General features: G+C 32.6%; 1 protein-coding gene across 2 annotated transcripts in view; it reads left to right on the top strand.

Annotated features, from left to right (window-relative positions):
• The window catches only part of YTHDC2 (YTH domain containing 2), a 78,707-nt gene extending 65,377 nt beyond the window's left edge, over positions 1-13,330 (top strand). For both annotated transcript variants that reach the window (XM_017527171.1, XM_037737972.1), the window contains 6 exons: positions 86-378; positions 2,637-2,814; positions 8,670-8,873; positions 10,020-10,202; positions 11,325-11,412; positions 11,506-13,330. In XM_017527171.1, coding sequence (XP_017382660.1) covers positions 86-378; positions 2,637-2,814; positions 8,670-8,873; positions 10,020-10,202; positions 11,325-11,405 — 939 coding nt within the window. In that variant the 3' untranslated portion in view covers positions 11,406-11,412; positions 11,506-13,330. The remainder of the gene's footprint in view (positions 1-85; positions 379-2,636; positions 2,815-8,669; positions 8,874-10,019; positions 10,203-11,324; positions 11,413-11,505) is intronic.
• The last annotated feature ends 1,752 nt before the right edge of the window (positions 13,331-15,082 follow it).

The raw sequence follows: 15,082 nt of genomic DNA, 5'->3' as shown, positions 1-15,082 counted from the left end.
AGTTGCAAACTAATGGAAACTAATCAATAAATAGGTGTTTTGCATATGTGATATCATTTGCTTGTATCTATTTGAACTATTACAGGCAGCTAGTTTATTGCTGCAGCTCAGACAGAAGTGGCATAGCTTATTTTTACGCCGAATGAGAGCTCCATCTAAACCTTGGTCTCAAGTTGATGAAGCTACCATAAGAGCAATTATAGCTGTTTTAAGCACTGAAGAACAGTCTGCAGGTTTGCAACAACCATCTGGAATTGGCCAAAGGCCAAGGCCTATGTCTTCAGAAGAGCTTCCTTTGGCCTCATCTTGGAGATCAAGTAATAGTAGGAAAAGTTCAGCAGATACTGAATTTTCTGATGAGTGTACTACTGCAGAAAGGTAAATTTATGACATTTTACCAAAATGGGTCACTTTTTCTTCATGAAAATAAATTATTTATCTTAGAATCATGTGCTTTTATAATTAAAAATTACTTTTTTTATAATCTAAGATCCATAAAAAGGTAGCAATAAAGTGGAAAGAGTTTTCTACTTATCAAACTTAATTCTTCTAAGTACTAAGGTAATATGGATTTTAAACTATTGGTATCTATGCGTTATTTAATAAGGCAACTCTTGCAGGAAAAGGTCAAAATATCTAATTTCTAGAATTCACATATTTAGGATCTCAAAAATATGTAGACATTTTTAATTTAAATATTTTACTTGATATATGTGAAGTAATATTTTACCTAGATGACCTTAGCAGTACTGGCTATGGCCATTTGAAAGAACAACCTCCTTACAAGCCTTATCTAGATATCAGTACTGCTGGCTAGCATTCATATAGAAAACTTCATTCAGTGACACATTGAATGCCAGTTTTTGGTGTGAAGAATCTAGAAATGTACAAAACAGATAAGATCTCCTCCAGAGGATTTACATTTGATTGAGGGGAGGCATATAAGAAGTAAACAAATTTACTGTCATATGACAAGATTTTTGTCATAATTTAGCCAAATTCTTCTTTTGTTCTTTTGCAATTAGATGTGGTGTTTTTATTTTATGATTATTAATGAGACAGCTCATACTGAATTATTTATGTAAAAAGTATATTTTAGTAATATGATACTAGTTATAATAAGTCATTGGGCATGATTCAGAAATGTTTCTGGTTATAAAAACACTTATTAGAATCAAATTTAAGTTACTTCATAGTAGGTTTTCAACTTATTAAAATTGATAACAAAAATCATTCTTGCCTATGAGGCTAGTTTTGGCAATACTGGTGGAAAAGTCTCTGTAGTAAGAATATGATTTTATAGTTAAACTGAAAATAGAAACAGTGGAAACAGATACATGATGCTTCCTGTTTTTCAAGCATCAGGTGGGGTTTTTAGTACCTTTTTTTGATCAGACTTTCTCATATTTGAATGAAACATAAAGGCTTAATATCATTTAAAACTTCTGTTATAGAAGAATAAAACATGCTGGTTTCCACGTTCTTCAGATATTACATTTTAGGAATAATTCAACAAGTTTCCAAGGAAAGCTTGCAAAATATGTGCCTGAACCTTTCCTTCTGGTCTAAGCCCTGCTGAGAAAAAGGAGAAGACTAAAAAGTACATTTTTTACTTAGATATTCCTCACTTTTTGAAAATGTTGTTCTATAATTTTCTTGAGCATTAGTTGTTTAGAATGTGGGAATATATTTTCATAGAAATTGTTATGTGATAGAGTTATTCCTAAACCAGCCTATAAAAAATTTTGTGAGACTCAAGAAACATGACATACTACTAATATATAATGCATGAGTCTTCCTTGTATGCTGATTCAAATACATCAATAATTTAAAACATTGAGGAAATGACAATTTTATTGGGATTGGTAACCACTTTGGTTATGTAGGGACAGTGCACGCATTTTAACAGATGCATATTTAAATATGGAAAGATAAAATGACATGATGTGTGGGATTTACTTTTAAATATGTAAGCCAAAACAGAAAGGAAGCAAGAAACAAAAAACAAAATTTTGTTAGATGAATCAAGTAGGTGAAATGTTCAGGAAACTAGGTCAGTGGTACTGTGAGATGTCCTACATTATGGATTTGTCTCTGTTTTTTCCTGGCACTATTTATTTCTGTGCCCTATGTATCTTATGTAAGCTGGTGGTTAGCTCTCAGGGCTTGATTGGATCCAATGTTTTGAGAAGAATATTGTATAGGTCGTGTTGCAAACTTTATATTGCAACATATCAGGAAGTACTTAATAGACGTCTGATTGACTCAGAAAAACCCATACTTTAAAAAAAAATTATGAAATTCCTGACTGCCATGTTTGTGGAATTTTTTCATAGCATTTTAGAATAGAAAAATCTTAGAGTTTAGAAATCATCCTTTTATTTAACAGATAAGGAAATTAAAGCTCAGGTTAGTTAAGAGACTTGCTCAGGATCTCATACATAGTTGTAAATTTAATACTGTCATAGACATCTATATTTCCTGACCTTAGTATTTTTAAATACTATTCCATAAATCATAATATCATTGGGACTTTGGATTGCAATGGCATCTGCTTTGTATAACAAACTTATACATAACTGATCTTTGTATTATGAACTTAAATATAATTGATCTTTGCTTCCTCCTTGCTCAAGAGTATTGATGAAATCTCCATCTCCAGCATTACACCCACCTCAGAAGTACAAAGATAGGGGAATTTTACATACCAAACGAGGCACTGATGACCGATCAGATCAGTCTTCTGTGAAATCTACAGACAGCAGTAGTTACCCAAGTCCTTGTGCTAGTCCTTCTCCTCCATCCTCAGGAAAGGTAGAGTATCTGAAATAAAATGTAGGACATGTAATGTTAGGTATTTAAACAAAATTATAAAATAATTAGAGTACTTTTCTAATTGTGGCCTCTGTTCTAGATGTAAGCTAAAGCTGGAAAACTTGGTACACTTTGAGTAAATTTAAAAATGTTTCCTTCATGCCAAATATTTCTAGTTATTACCACCTTTGGGTATTTTGGGATGCTTTAAAACCTACAGATCATTCACTGCTGGCATATAATTGGGCTGTTTATTATTTCTTTCCTATTTCTTCAGAACTTTTTTTTTTTTTTTTTTTTTGAGATGAGTGTCTTGCTCTTTTGCCCAGGCTGGAGTGCTGTGGTACAATCATATTGCACTGCAGCCTGGAACTCCTGGGCTCAGGTGATGTTTCCCACCTCAGCTTTTGAGTAGCTGGGACTACAGGTGCATGCTATCATGCCCGGCTAATTAAAGACAAATTCTTTTTTACAGATGAGGAACTCCCTTTGTTGCCTTTGTTGGTCTCAAACTCCTGGGCTCATATGATCCTCCTATCTCAGCCTCCAAATGCTGGGATTAGAGGTGTGAGCCACCATGCCCAGTCCTTTATAACCTTTTTTGCTAAAATAAGTAACAAAAAGATTATTTTAACTTAACTTTGGTTTATAATTTCAGAATTGAAAACAGTGGTTTCTATTAATTTATTTCTACAGTGGTTATATTAAAAAAACAAGATGGGATAGGGTTGGGAAGGTAGGAAATGTTGATATAGAATTGAAAACTATGTATCTTTAAAAAAACTTGTAATAAGAATAATTTCAAATGTTCATGATGTGCTTACATTTGCTTCCTGTTTTAGTAGTTGTATAAGTATTTGATTAGAGTTTATTTAGCTGCATTTTATATTTTGGTGAATGTGTCTTTGAAATAATCTTTGTTAAATAAGAGGAAAAGAAATGTTTTTGTAAATTTTCATTCTCAGGTTTTCACGGTTTTTGGTTTATTTATACACCTTTATTAAGGTATAATTTACAGTAAAATTCAGCAGTTTAAATTGTATAATTTATGAATTTTCACAAATGTATACAATCATGTAACTATACCACAATCATCTATACATTTCCATCACCCCTACTCCCTGGTAACTCACTGTTCTGCTCTTTATACCTTAAGTTTTACCTTTTCTAGAATTTCCATATATATGTAACGTTTGGAAATCATATATATGTAACATTTTGTGTCTGGTTTATTTCACTTAATAGAATGGTTTTGAAATTCTATTAAGTGAAATAAGCCAGCTATAAAACGCAACATACGTAAGATTGAGTGTATCAATAATCTGTCCAAATTGTTGGGTGTATTATTGGTTTATTTTATTGCTGAGTAGTATTCCATTGTCTGGATAGACTATGGTTTATCCATTTATCAGTTGATGGACATTTCGGTTGTTTTCACTTTTTGGCTATTAAGACTAAAGCTGTTAACATTGTACTAACTGGTACTAACATTCAAGTAAAGTCTTTGTGTGTAAGTATGTTTTCTATTCTTTGGCAAATCCCTAGGATTAGTATTGTTTGAGTTGTTGGACAAATGTATTTTAGCTTTACAAGAAACTGTCCAACTGTTTTTCAAAATGAATGCACTATTTTGCATTTCCTTTAACTATAAGAGTTCCCTTTGCTCCATATTCTTGACAATATTTGGCAGTATTAGCCTTTTTAATTTTAGCCATGTTAGTTGGGTATATGGTAATAGACCATTGTAGTTTTGACTTGTATTTTCCCAGTTGCTGATGATGTTGAGCATCTTTTTATGTGCTTGTTAGCCATCGTGGATCATCTTTGTGAAATGTCTGTTTGAATTTTAGTTCACTTTTTGTTGTTGGTTTTGGTGATTTGTCATCTTTTACTGAGTTGTAAGAGTTTTCTGTGTATTCTGGGTACAAGGCTTAATTATTATGTTTTGCATATTTTTTCTAACAATATGTAGCTTGTTTTTCCATTTTCCTAACAGTGTCTTTTGAAGAGCAATTATGTTTAATTTTGATGGAGTTCATTTCATCAGCTTTTTCTATTATGATTAGCATTTTATGTGTACTAAGAAATTTTTACCAAACCCAAGATCATAAAAATTTTCTCCTATGTTTGTTTTTAGACGTTTATAATTGGCAGTCTTACATTTTAGGTATATGATTTACTTAAGTTAATTTTTTTTTATAGTATGGGTGGGTCAAGAATTACTTTTTGGCTTTTGCTTATACAATTGTTCTAGTACCATTTGTTAAAAACCATTTGTTTTTTACCGTTGAGTTACTTTGACACCTTTGTCAAAAATCACCTGACCATAAATATGTGGTCTACGTATTGAACTCTTCAGTTTTATTAATCTCTGTCTCTCTACATATATATGTATATGTGTGTGTATATATATATTTGCCAGTGGTATTCTGACATTATTTTAGTAGTTTTATATAAGTAAGTATTGAAATCAGTTAATCCTTCAACTTCCATCAGTTGTCCTTCAACTTTGTTTATCTTCTTCAAAACGGTTTTGGCTATTCCAGGTTTTTTGTAGTTTCATATAAACTTTAACATCAGCTCATCAGTTTCTACAGAAAAATTTTTTGGTATTTTGAGTGGGACTGCATTGAATCTATAGATCAATCTGAAGAAACTCAACAATTAACAATTTTTAGTCTTCTAATCCATAAGCATAGTATATCTGTTTATTATTTAGATAGTCTTTAATTTCTCTCAACAATGTTTTATAAATTTCAGAGTACAAATATTACACATTTTTTTGTTAAATTTATCCCTAAGTATTTAATATTTTGATACCATTTTTTAAAATTTTAATTGCAGGAGTATTCACAAATAAATTTGATATTTGTATATCTTCCCTGAATCTTATGACCTTACTTCATGTATTTATTAGCTTTTTATGTAGATTTCTCAGGATTTTCTACATGAATAATCATACCATCTGATAATAAAGATAGTTTTACTTTTTTCCTTTTCAATCTGATTGCTGTTTATTTCTTGCTTACCTTATCTCTCTGGCCAGAGCCTCCAGTAAAATGTTTTTCAGTGTTGAGAGCCACATGTCATTGCCTTGATTTCAGGGGGAAAGCATTTTTTGTCTGTTAGTATGGTGAATTTCATTGCTTGATTTTCTTATGTGTATACCTCACCTGGTCATGGTGTTATCCTTTTTATATATTGCTGGATTTGATTTTGTTAAATGGATGGATCTTTGTTCATGGGGGTGTTATTTTGTACATCTTTTTTCTTATGTATCTTTGTATGTTTTGATGTCAGAGCAATGCTGGCCTCATAAGATTAGTTGGGAAGTGTTTGTCCCACTTCAGTATTTTAGAAGAGATATGCAGAATTGGTATTATTTCTTCCTTGAATCTTTGATAGAATTCACTAATGAAGCTATTTTTAACTTAACTCTAGTGTCATCTGGAATCAGTATAATAATACTTCAGATATAGTTTGGGAACCTTGCAACAGTGTAACAACGTTCTTTTTTTTTTTTCTTTTGAGACAGAATCTCACTCTTTTGCCCAGGCTGGAATGCAGTGGTGTGATCTCGGCTCACTGCAACTGCCACCTCCAAGGTTCAAGTGATTCTCCTGCCTCAGCCACCCAAGTAGCTGGGATTAAGGCACCTGCCACCACACCTGACTAATTTTTTGTATTTTTTGGTAGAGACAGGGTTTCACTATGTTGGCCAGGCTAGTCTTGAACTCTGACCTCAAGTGATCTGCCCGCCTTGGCCTCTGAAAGTGTGGGTTTGCAGGCATGAGCCATGGTACCTGGCCAACAGTGTTCTTTTATTTTACACTTTTCTCCTTTGTGTTATTGTTTTCATACATTTTGTTTCTATATAAATGCTATAATGTATTATTTTTACTTTACATAGTCAGTTATCTTTTACGAAGATTTAAAAGCCAGAAAAATATTTTTTATATTTATTATTTACTAATCTTGTGCTCATTATTCTTTCGTGTTAATATGAATGTCTATTTTGTATTATTAACTTCTATCTGAAGAAACTCCTTTCTGGAGCTCTGGATAGATAGATGTAGGTCCATTTCATATGGTTCCATAGGTCACTGATGTTCTCTTCATTTTTTTCAGTCATTTTTCTATCTTTACTTCATTTCAGATAGTTTCTATTGTTTTGTCTTTATGTTCACTGATGTTTTTATTTAGTGTCTAAACTGCTGTTCTTTCCTTCTAGTGTGTTTTCAAATACTGTATCTGCATCTCAAGAAGTTCCTTTTGGGTCTTTTAAAAATATCTTCTGGCTGGGCGTGATTTATGTTTGTAATCCCAATGGTTTGGGAGGCCAAGGTGAGATGATAGCTTGAGGCCAGGAGTTTGAGAACAGCCTGGGCAACATAGGAAGACCCTGTCATCTCTGCAAAAAAAAATTTAAAAATTAGTTGGTCATGGTGATGGGCCACCTGTAATCCTAGCTACTGGGGAGAATGAGGCAGGAGGATCACTTGAACCCAGGAATTTGAAGTTATAGTGAGCTATGATTGTGCCACTGCATTCCAGACTGGATGACAGAGTGAGACCCTGTCTCCCAAAAAAAAATTAAGTAAATGATATCTTCCATTTCTCCTCTCATTATGTTCAAGTTTTCCTCTACCTTCTTGAACATAATGAGTGTATTTATAACAGATGCTTTAACATTCTGTCTCCTAATTACATCAACTGTCGTGTCTGAGACTGTTTCTGTTTATTATTTTTCCCTGGATAGGTATACAGTGTGTTTCATTTTCTTGTTATCCAGTGCTTTGAGGAGAAAATGTAAGAGTACAAATTTTATATTCCATATGCACATGGGAAACAGATTCAGATTTGTAAAGAGCTAGTGAAAACTTGTAAATGTGCCTGCTCATAGCAGTCAGAGTCTCAGGTTGACAACAGTATTTAACTTCTCTTTGACCTTAATTATGTAAATAACAACCTTTTTCTCCTGTTTCTTTTGTGTTTCTTATAATTTTGTTGGGTGGCTAGGTTTTTGTGTATTCCTTTCAATAGGGTTAGGCATTATTCTGATTTACAGTTTAGTTGCAATCGATTGAATCCTTTTGAAGTTTGCTTTTAGGTAGTGTTAGGGTTGAGCCAAAGCAGTCTTTATTCTGTTATTAATTTAGTTCCAATACTTAGGTACGGCCCTTATGTGGGCCAGTTCCATATATGTTACAGGTTCTATCTGTTCTGGCTGAGGATAACATGAAATATTCCCAGCTATGTGTGTTTGGTCTACTTGTTTTCCTTTGGCTCTTTCCCTTTCCTTGGGTTATTTATCATTTTTCTCTTATGTTCAGGTCTGCAGTTAGCCAAAACTGCAGACCCCTCTGCAGTTCCTTTGGAGCTCTCTTTATGTGCAACTCCTTTCTTTCTAGTACATTGCCATGCACAGTAGCCACTTTGGTCTCTGAACTCCACTTTGGTCTCTTTCTTCACAACTTAATGAGACCACTGTACTCATTTTCTTTGTCCCCTGAAAACCGCCCCCAGGCAGTAACCTGGAGAAATATTTTGTTTTCAGATTTTGAAAGTTTATTAAAACAATTTCTGAAAGTATATTTGAGGCATAAATCAAAGTTGGTACTCCAGGATCCTTTGTTGATAAGGCATTTTGAATGCTCTGCAAATGTGTACTTGTTTTTGGCTAACTTTATTTTAGTTGAGTCTTGTATAGGTTTCAGACATGATAGAGCTATTTGCATTTGTTGAATATATGGTAAAATAATTTGGCTTATATGTTTATGAAGATGTTATTTAATGGAGCCTATTGGTTTTGAAAGGTCAGATTACCTGTCAAGAACTTATGTATTCTTTTATAGGGCTCAAAATCTCCTTCACCAAGACCAAACATGCCTATTCGTTACTTCATAATGAAGAGTAGCAATTTGAGAAACCTTGAAATATCTCAACAGAAGGGTATCTGGTCTACAACCCCTAGTAATGAACGTAAGCTAAATCGAGCCTTTTGGGAAAGCAGCATGGTTTACTTGGTATTTTCCGTTCAAGGATCTGGACATTTCCAGGTGAGCCATCTTAAATCAGTAAAAAGGGGTTGTTCTGGCTATAGGTTACATCAGAGATTTTTTAAAAAACAACTGGCTTTTCATTAAATCAGAATGCAAGAATGCCTTTTGCTTGATTCAAGAATGAGGGATATATTGCATTTTTTTAGAGGATGTTAGAACTGGAATCCCTTTGTTTTTGCCTTGTCTTACCAGAGTCTTTCCTTTACTTTGGATCCACCTGAGAATTAGTAAATCTAAAGTTGTCTTCAGAAGGAAACTATGTTCATGAGAAACAGGAGCTACTTCCTAATTGAAAGAAGTCAGTGAGACTCAGGAAACAGTGAATGAACTGGTGTTATTAAAAGAACAGTCCACAACCAAGGACTCAACAACACTGGCAAACGTAGAAATGGAAAGGCTCACGTTGAATGAAAAATTTCAAGAAAGTCAGGAAGAGATAAAATCTCTAACCAAGGAAAGAGACAACCTTAAAATGATAAAAGAAGTCCTTGAAGTTAAACATGACCAGCTGAAAGTACACATTAGAGAAACTTTGACTAAAATCCAAGAGTCTCAAAGCAAACAACAGTCTTTAAATATGAAAGAAGAAGACAATGAGAAGGAAACTATGTCTCCTTCTGAAGACAACTTTAGATTTACTAATTCTCAGGTGGATTCATAGTAATGAGAAGCTTGACCTTTTGGTAAATACTTATTTAAAGAGGCCAAGTATTGACAATGAATAAACTAAGTATGTTTCTTAACCCATCTTCACTTAATGTATTATATACCTGAATTTATAAAATAATATATTTATTATTTGATGTTTATTATAATTTTTGGAATAAAAGCTTAGAAGTTAGCTTGTATCCATTTATTATGGAATAAATATGAACAGTACTGTTGACACTTTATTTAGAAATTATTGATATTTGAAATTGTTAGGAGGCTAGAACTGGCTTTTCCTCTAAAATTTGCTAAGAGAGCTTTCAATGAAAAATTTAATAAGTAGCTTATTTTTTGTTTTTGTTAGTTAGGTATCTGTTATTTTAATATTATATACTTTATCTTAAAATTTTAAAAACTCAGCATTCTCAGATAGATTGAATTTAGACATGTTAGTCTCCTCCTCACCTCTATTCCTTCCTCCCATTTTACCTCCAGGGATTTTCCAGGATGTCTTCTGAGATTGGAAGGGAAAAGAGCCAGGACTGGGGCTCTGCTGGACTAGGAGGAGTATTTAAGGTGGAGTGGATACGAAAAGAAAGTCTTCCCTTTCAATTTGCACACCATTTACTCAATCCATGGAATGACAACAAGAAAGTGCAGATAAGCAGAGATGGGCAGGTATACAATGGCATTTTCTTTTTACTTTTGTTTCTGTTTAGTTTTCTTGTTATCTAGTGCTTTGAGGAGAAAATGTAAGAGCACATATTTTATATTTCATATGCACATGGGAAACATGGGTTCAGATTTGTAAAGCGCTAGTAAAAACGCTTGTAAATGTGTCTGATTGCTTGTGCAATCACAATCTTCAGATGACAGTATTTAACTTCCCATTGGCTTTAATTGTAAAGTAAATGACACCCTTTTTATTTTCTAGTGGCTTATTTCTATTATGTTTTGCTTTTTCTTCATGATGCTACTTACATGCATTTTAAGATAGTTAAGATGGTAGAAATTAATGTATATTGATGCAATACTATGCTAGCTACTTTATAAGATATATTTCTTGTGATTAATTTATTAGTCCAATTTTATGTAGGAGGAAATAGACTCATAGATTAGTTTTGCCTAAGGCCACACAGCTAATAATTTATCTGAACCAGTATGACTTGTTTCAAATCACACTATAAAAAGTGTTCAGTTTCTTCTTAAGTGCTTATCATAGGTATTCCACAGGAGTAAAGTGACATTCTTTTCATTTGTATGAGAATATTTTCATTTTTATTCTAAAATGATGATTTAGAAGAAATTTTATATCTGTTAGCTAGAAATAATTCTTAGAAAGGAAGAAAAAAAATATTTTAATAATTTTCAAGATAAGAAGATATAGTTACCTAAGAGAGTTTCTTGAAAAAAAGCCCAACATCGAATATGCTAGGTTTCACAGTAAATCTTTGGAAGTTCCAGCTGAGTGCTTTTGCTGATTCTCTATTAAAAACAAAATCCATTATTTTTAGGTATAAAAAGTTCGAGAAGGACTCCATGGGAATCTGTTGCCATTTTGTCACAAACGTTGAAAGATTTTTCAGATTAACTGCAATCTTAAATCTGGAAATAAACTCCATAAACCTAATTGCTTTAAGCAAAGAATTAGAACAATTCATACCATATGATTTTAGCATTTTCTGGCAGGAAAATGAAATTTAAAGTGATTTTCTTACATTTTTATCAGTATAGGTTTTGGTCATTGAAAATTTTCAATCCGGTTCTTTTTATGTTTATTTTGACTTCTGATTTATCCAGGAACTAGAACCTCAGGTTGGTGAACAGTTGCTCCAGTTATGGGAACGTCTTCCCTTGGGAGAAAAAAACACAACTGATTGACATTCAGGTTATACCATTTTGACTTTAAGTATTGGCAGTATTTTTGATCATTAGGAACCTTTCAGATTACTTATCTTTTTTTTCCCCCCCTCTTTTCTAGAACTCTTAGCTGTGGAAGAACATCATGCTTATTTATAACCACTGAATGCACTGACTTTCAAAAACTGAGATGGGGTGTGTGTTATGCATGGACTTTTTAACACTTCTAGAGTGTTGTTTTAGAACAACTGTCTTCATATATAGGAGAAAAGGATTATTTAAACTTTTATAGTGATCATAGAGAATGATTACATGATGTTTGTAATGAATAAAGTAGTAGTAGTTTCATTATTTGGCACAATAGCAGTTAATTTAAACTTGATTTCAAGTTAAACATGTCATTTTTGAAAACACTGAATTACAGTTCTTATTGATGACTTTTTAATGCAAAGTAAATTGTTTAAGAAAGGCCAGAATAAATCAGTACATCTGAGCACCATTTTAGAAGAGTAAACTCTTAAGATTGTCATTAAAAACAAACACATCAACACCTTTGAAAAGAAGCAGGGGAAAAACAATAAGGACAACACAAAAAAATCAATGAAATTCTACACATGTCCCTTTTAAAAATAGTATGTGCTAACTAAGGGCTATTCATTCTGCCATTTTTAACCTAAGACACATTAAAAAAAAAGATGGATGTACCTTCTCTGTGATTATGAAGTGCAATAAAACCTGAATAAAGAGCAAAGTTTCTCCCTGATCAGGTTAGATTAAGTGCTTAGTTTTATTCCTAATCCTGCCCCTTTTAACCTAATGTGTACCTTTCTCTTTCCTTCCTCTCCTCCTTCTCTCCACCTCCTCTCCTTTTCTTCCTTCCTTCCTTGTCTCCCCACTTCTTCCCTGCATTTCTCCCTCCCTCTCTCGTCACATCTTATATGAGCACAGTAATTATGACCTTTTTGTTTTGGCTACAACTTGGTTGAAACAAGTTCAAAATTAAACATGTTCATACAAGTTTTTTTAAAAAAATTCTCAACTGGTAGCTTGCTTGCTGTATGGTTTTCAAACTAAAGCCCGCAAGTACCATAATTCTAAATGCTGCCTTCTGTGTTTTTTCAGTACGTTTTCACTTGCTTATGTTTTCAGATATGATTTTCCTTTTTCACATATATAGTTCAATAAATGGGGAATAATTTTTTTTTGTAAACCTGTGCTAGTGCCAAGTCTAAAATTTCTTTGCCATCTCAGAATTATTTATCTTTTTACCACCACTGTTTATAAAATTTCCTTAGAGACTTTTGGAAGGGAAAATAGAGCAACAGGGAAAAATGAAAGAAATGTCTTGGTTACTGAGCTCTAAATAGACAGGTTTGATAGCATTTTTCATGATACATTTTAGTTATTCTTATAAAAGCAAACAAACGTGTGTAAATTAAAGGCAAACAGAAAACTTTGGTTTTATATTTGAGAACAAAGAAGTGAAAAATCATGGGTCAACATAAAATCTTGAGAACCCTTTTACTTTCTGTGGAAAGCATTATATAGTGGTGCATTAATTTAGAAAGTCAGCTGTGATTTTGCCTGTATTTCTAGTTATTAGTTTTTGGGGTTTTTGTACTTTAAGACATACCTGTAAATTAAGCCTACGTGAATTATATTCCACTGTATGTGTATTATAGTTCTTTTCCTATTAGAGCAACTTGTGTTTCCTTGATAATGTGTACATTTTTAGGTATATACTTAATAGTTCACAATGTTTAAATTCAGAAAGACTTAAAAAAATAAAACTTGTTTTAATTTCCATCTGTTTTGTAATATCTAGCTCTATATGTAAATGATGGGTTTGTTGGTATTTAAAATGAATACAACTTGAATGTAATTAAAATGCTGTTTTTTGGAAGAGATGAACTTTAAATATACTTATTAAAAAGAAATTCTATTAAGTTATTCAGTCTTGTTATTTCTTATGCTTAAGACTAAGTTAACAATGATTAACAGTATCCCCTGAGATAATAACGAATTTCAAACACCTTGAAGAATACTAAATTGATATAGAAGGTGGTGGTTTGTATCAAAACTCCCTCCCCTACAAATTGCCTTCTTTCAGTGGGAGATGGCAAAAATCTCACATCATGCGTTTAGTATAAAATATTTTAAATATTAATAAAATATGCAAAAATAGGAAACTTAAACTACATTGAAACATTTCCAAATATTATGAATAGAACCTTGTACTTAAATGTTAGTATTTTTTTTTTAAAAAAATTTTTAAATTTTTTATTTTTTTTATTTACAAAGTTCTTGTCTAAATATCCAGGAAAAGTTTAGTTATAGTACAATCAATATCTTGGTAGCTAACACTACTTTTTCTGAAGAATTTAGTTCTTTTCTGTCAGCTAGTAAATGTTTTGTTTCTTTCAGCCAATGGAGCCATCCATTCAGAAAAGGTGGAGCACCTGCTATTTGAAAAATACTACCTAGACATTTCTTTGTAGAAAGTAGTAGTAGTATCTTAAATACTTGGGTTCCATTAGTCCTTTCAGAAATCTCCCAGAGAATTTTAATACTTGTTTTCACTAATTCTCTGGGAGATTTCTGAAAGGACTAATGGAACCCAAGTATTTAAGATACTACTTTTAAAAGAGTTGTCTTTTTTTTTTTTTTTAAGTCAAAGTCTTTCTCTGTCACCCAGTCTAGAATGCTGTGGTGAGATCACAGCTCACCACCACCACAGCAGTCCTCCCACCTCAGCCTCCAAGTAGCTGGGACTACAAGCACATGCCACCATACCGTACCTGGCTAATTTTTTTTTTTGGCGGAGATGGGGTCTCTCTATATTACCCAGGCTGGTCTCAAACTCCTTGATTGAAGTGATTCTCTTGCCTCAGCCTCCCAAAATGCTGGGTTTATAGGCATGAACCACTGTGCCCGGCCACATTGTCCTTTATTTATAATTAATATTTAATATTTACAGTGACATACTAAGATATAACAGGTACAATTCTTGCTTATCTTCTCCAGGAGGAGCTTATCTTCTTTTGGGTAACAATTTTATTTAAAGTTGTGAGTAACAATTTTATTTAAAATTTGAGTAACAATTGTGCACAATTGTTACAGGCAGGGTTAAGGCATTTAAGAGAATAATCATTGAGGTCTTCATGGTAGAGCTGCATTTGAGCATGCCTTTAAGAAGAGAATTTGTAAATGGATTGGGACAATATTAAAACTAGTGAAGAGCTGGAAAAGGACGAGGTGTATTTGGTAATATATAATTGACAATAGCTATCTGGTAAGGTTTTGTGTAAGAATTTTACAATGTAAAACACAGAGTGTTTAAGAAACGCTAAGAAGTGATAATTGAATCTAGTGGAACTTGAGCTTTAATATGCAGATGGGGTGGCTGTTAAAAATACTTCCTTGGCCTATACACAGGGTCTGATAGTAGGTCATTAGTTTTGTAATAGGCCTCAAGAATCTTCATATTTAGTACATACTTCAAGTACTGTCAATTCAAATGGACAATAAATAATACTGAAACATTGATAAACAAAGATACTGTGTTTTAAAGTTCATGTATAATCAACACAAAATATTCACATTATGTATCTTATGCAATAAAACAAGAGGTGCTTGATTAGAGTACTAAAAGTAGAGATATATAATAAAGGATTTACCTGTTGCAAGATATTATAATG

The sequence above is a fragment of the Cebus imitator genome, unplaced genomic scaffold (assembly GCF_001604975.1).
Source record: "Cebus imitator isolate Cc_AM_T3 unplaced genomic scaffold, Cebus_imitator-1.0 Scaffold46, whole genome shotgun sequence".
Taxonomy (NCBI): domain Eukaryota; kingdom Metazoa; phylum Chordata; class Mammalia; order Primates; family Cebidae; genus Cebus; species Cebus imitator.
The sequence above is the reverse complement of the archived record's forward strand: the minus strand, read 5'-3'. Positions and strand labels throughout refer to the sequence as shown.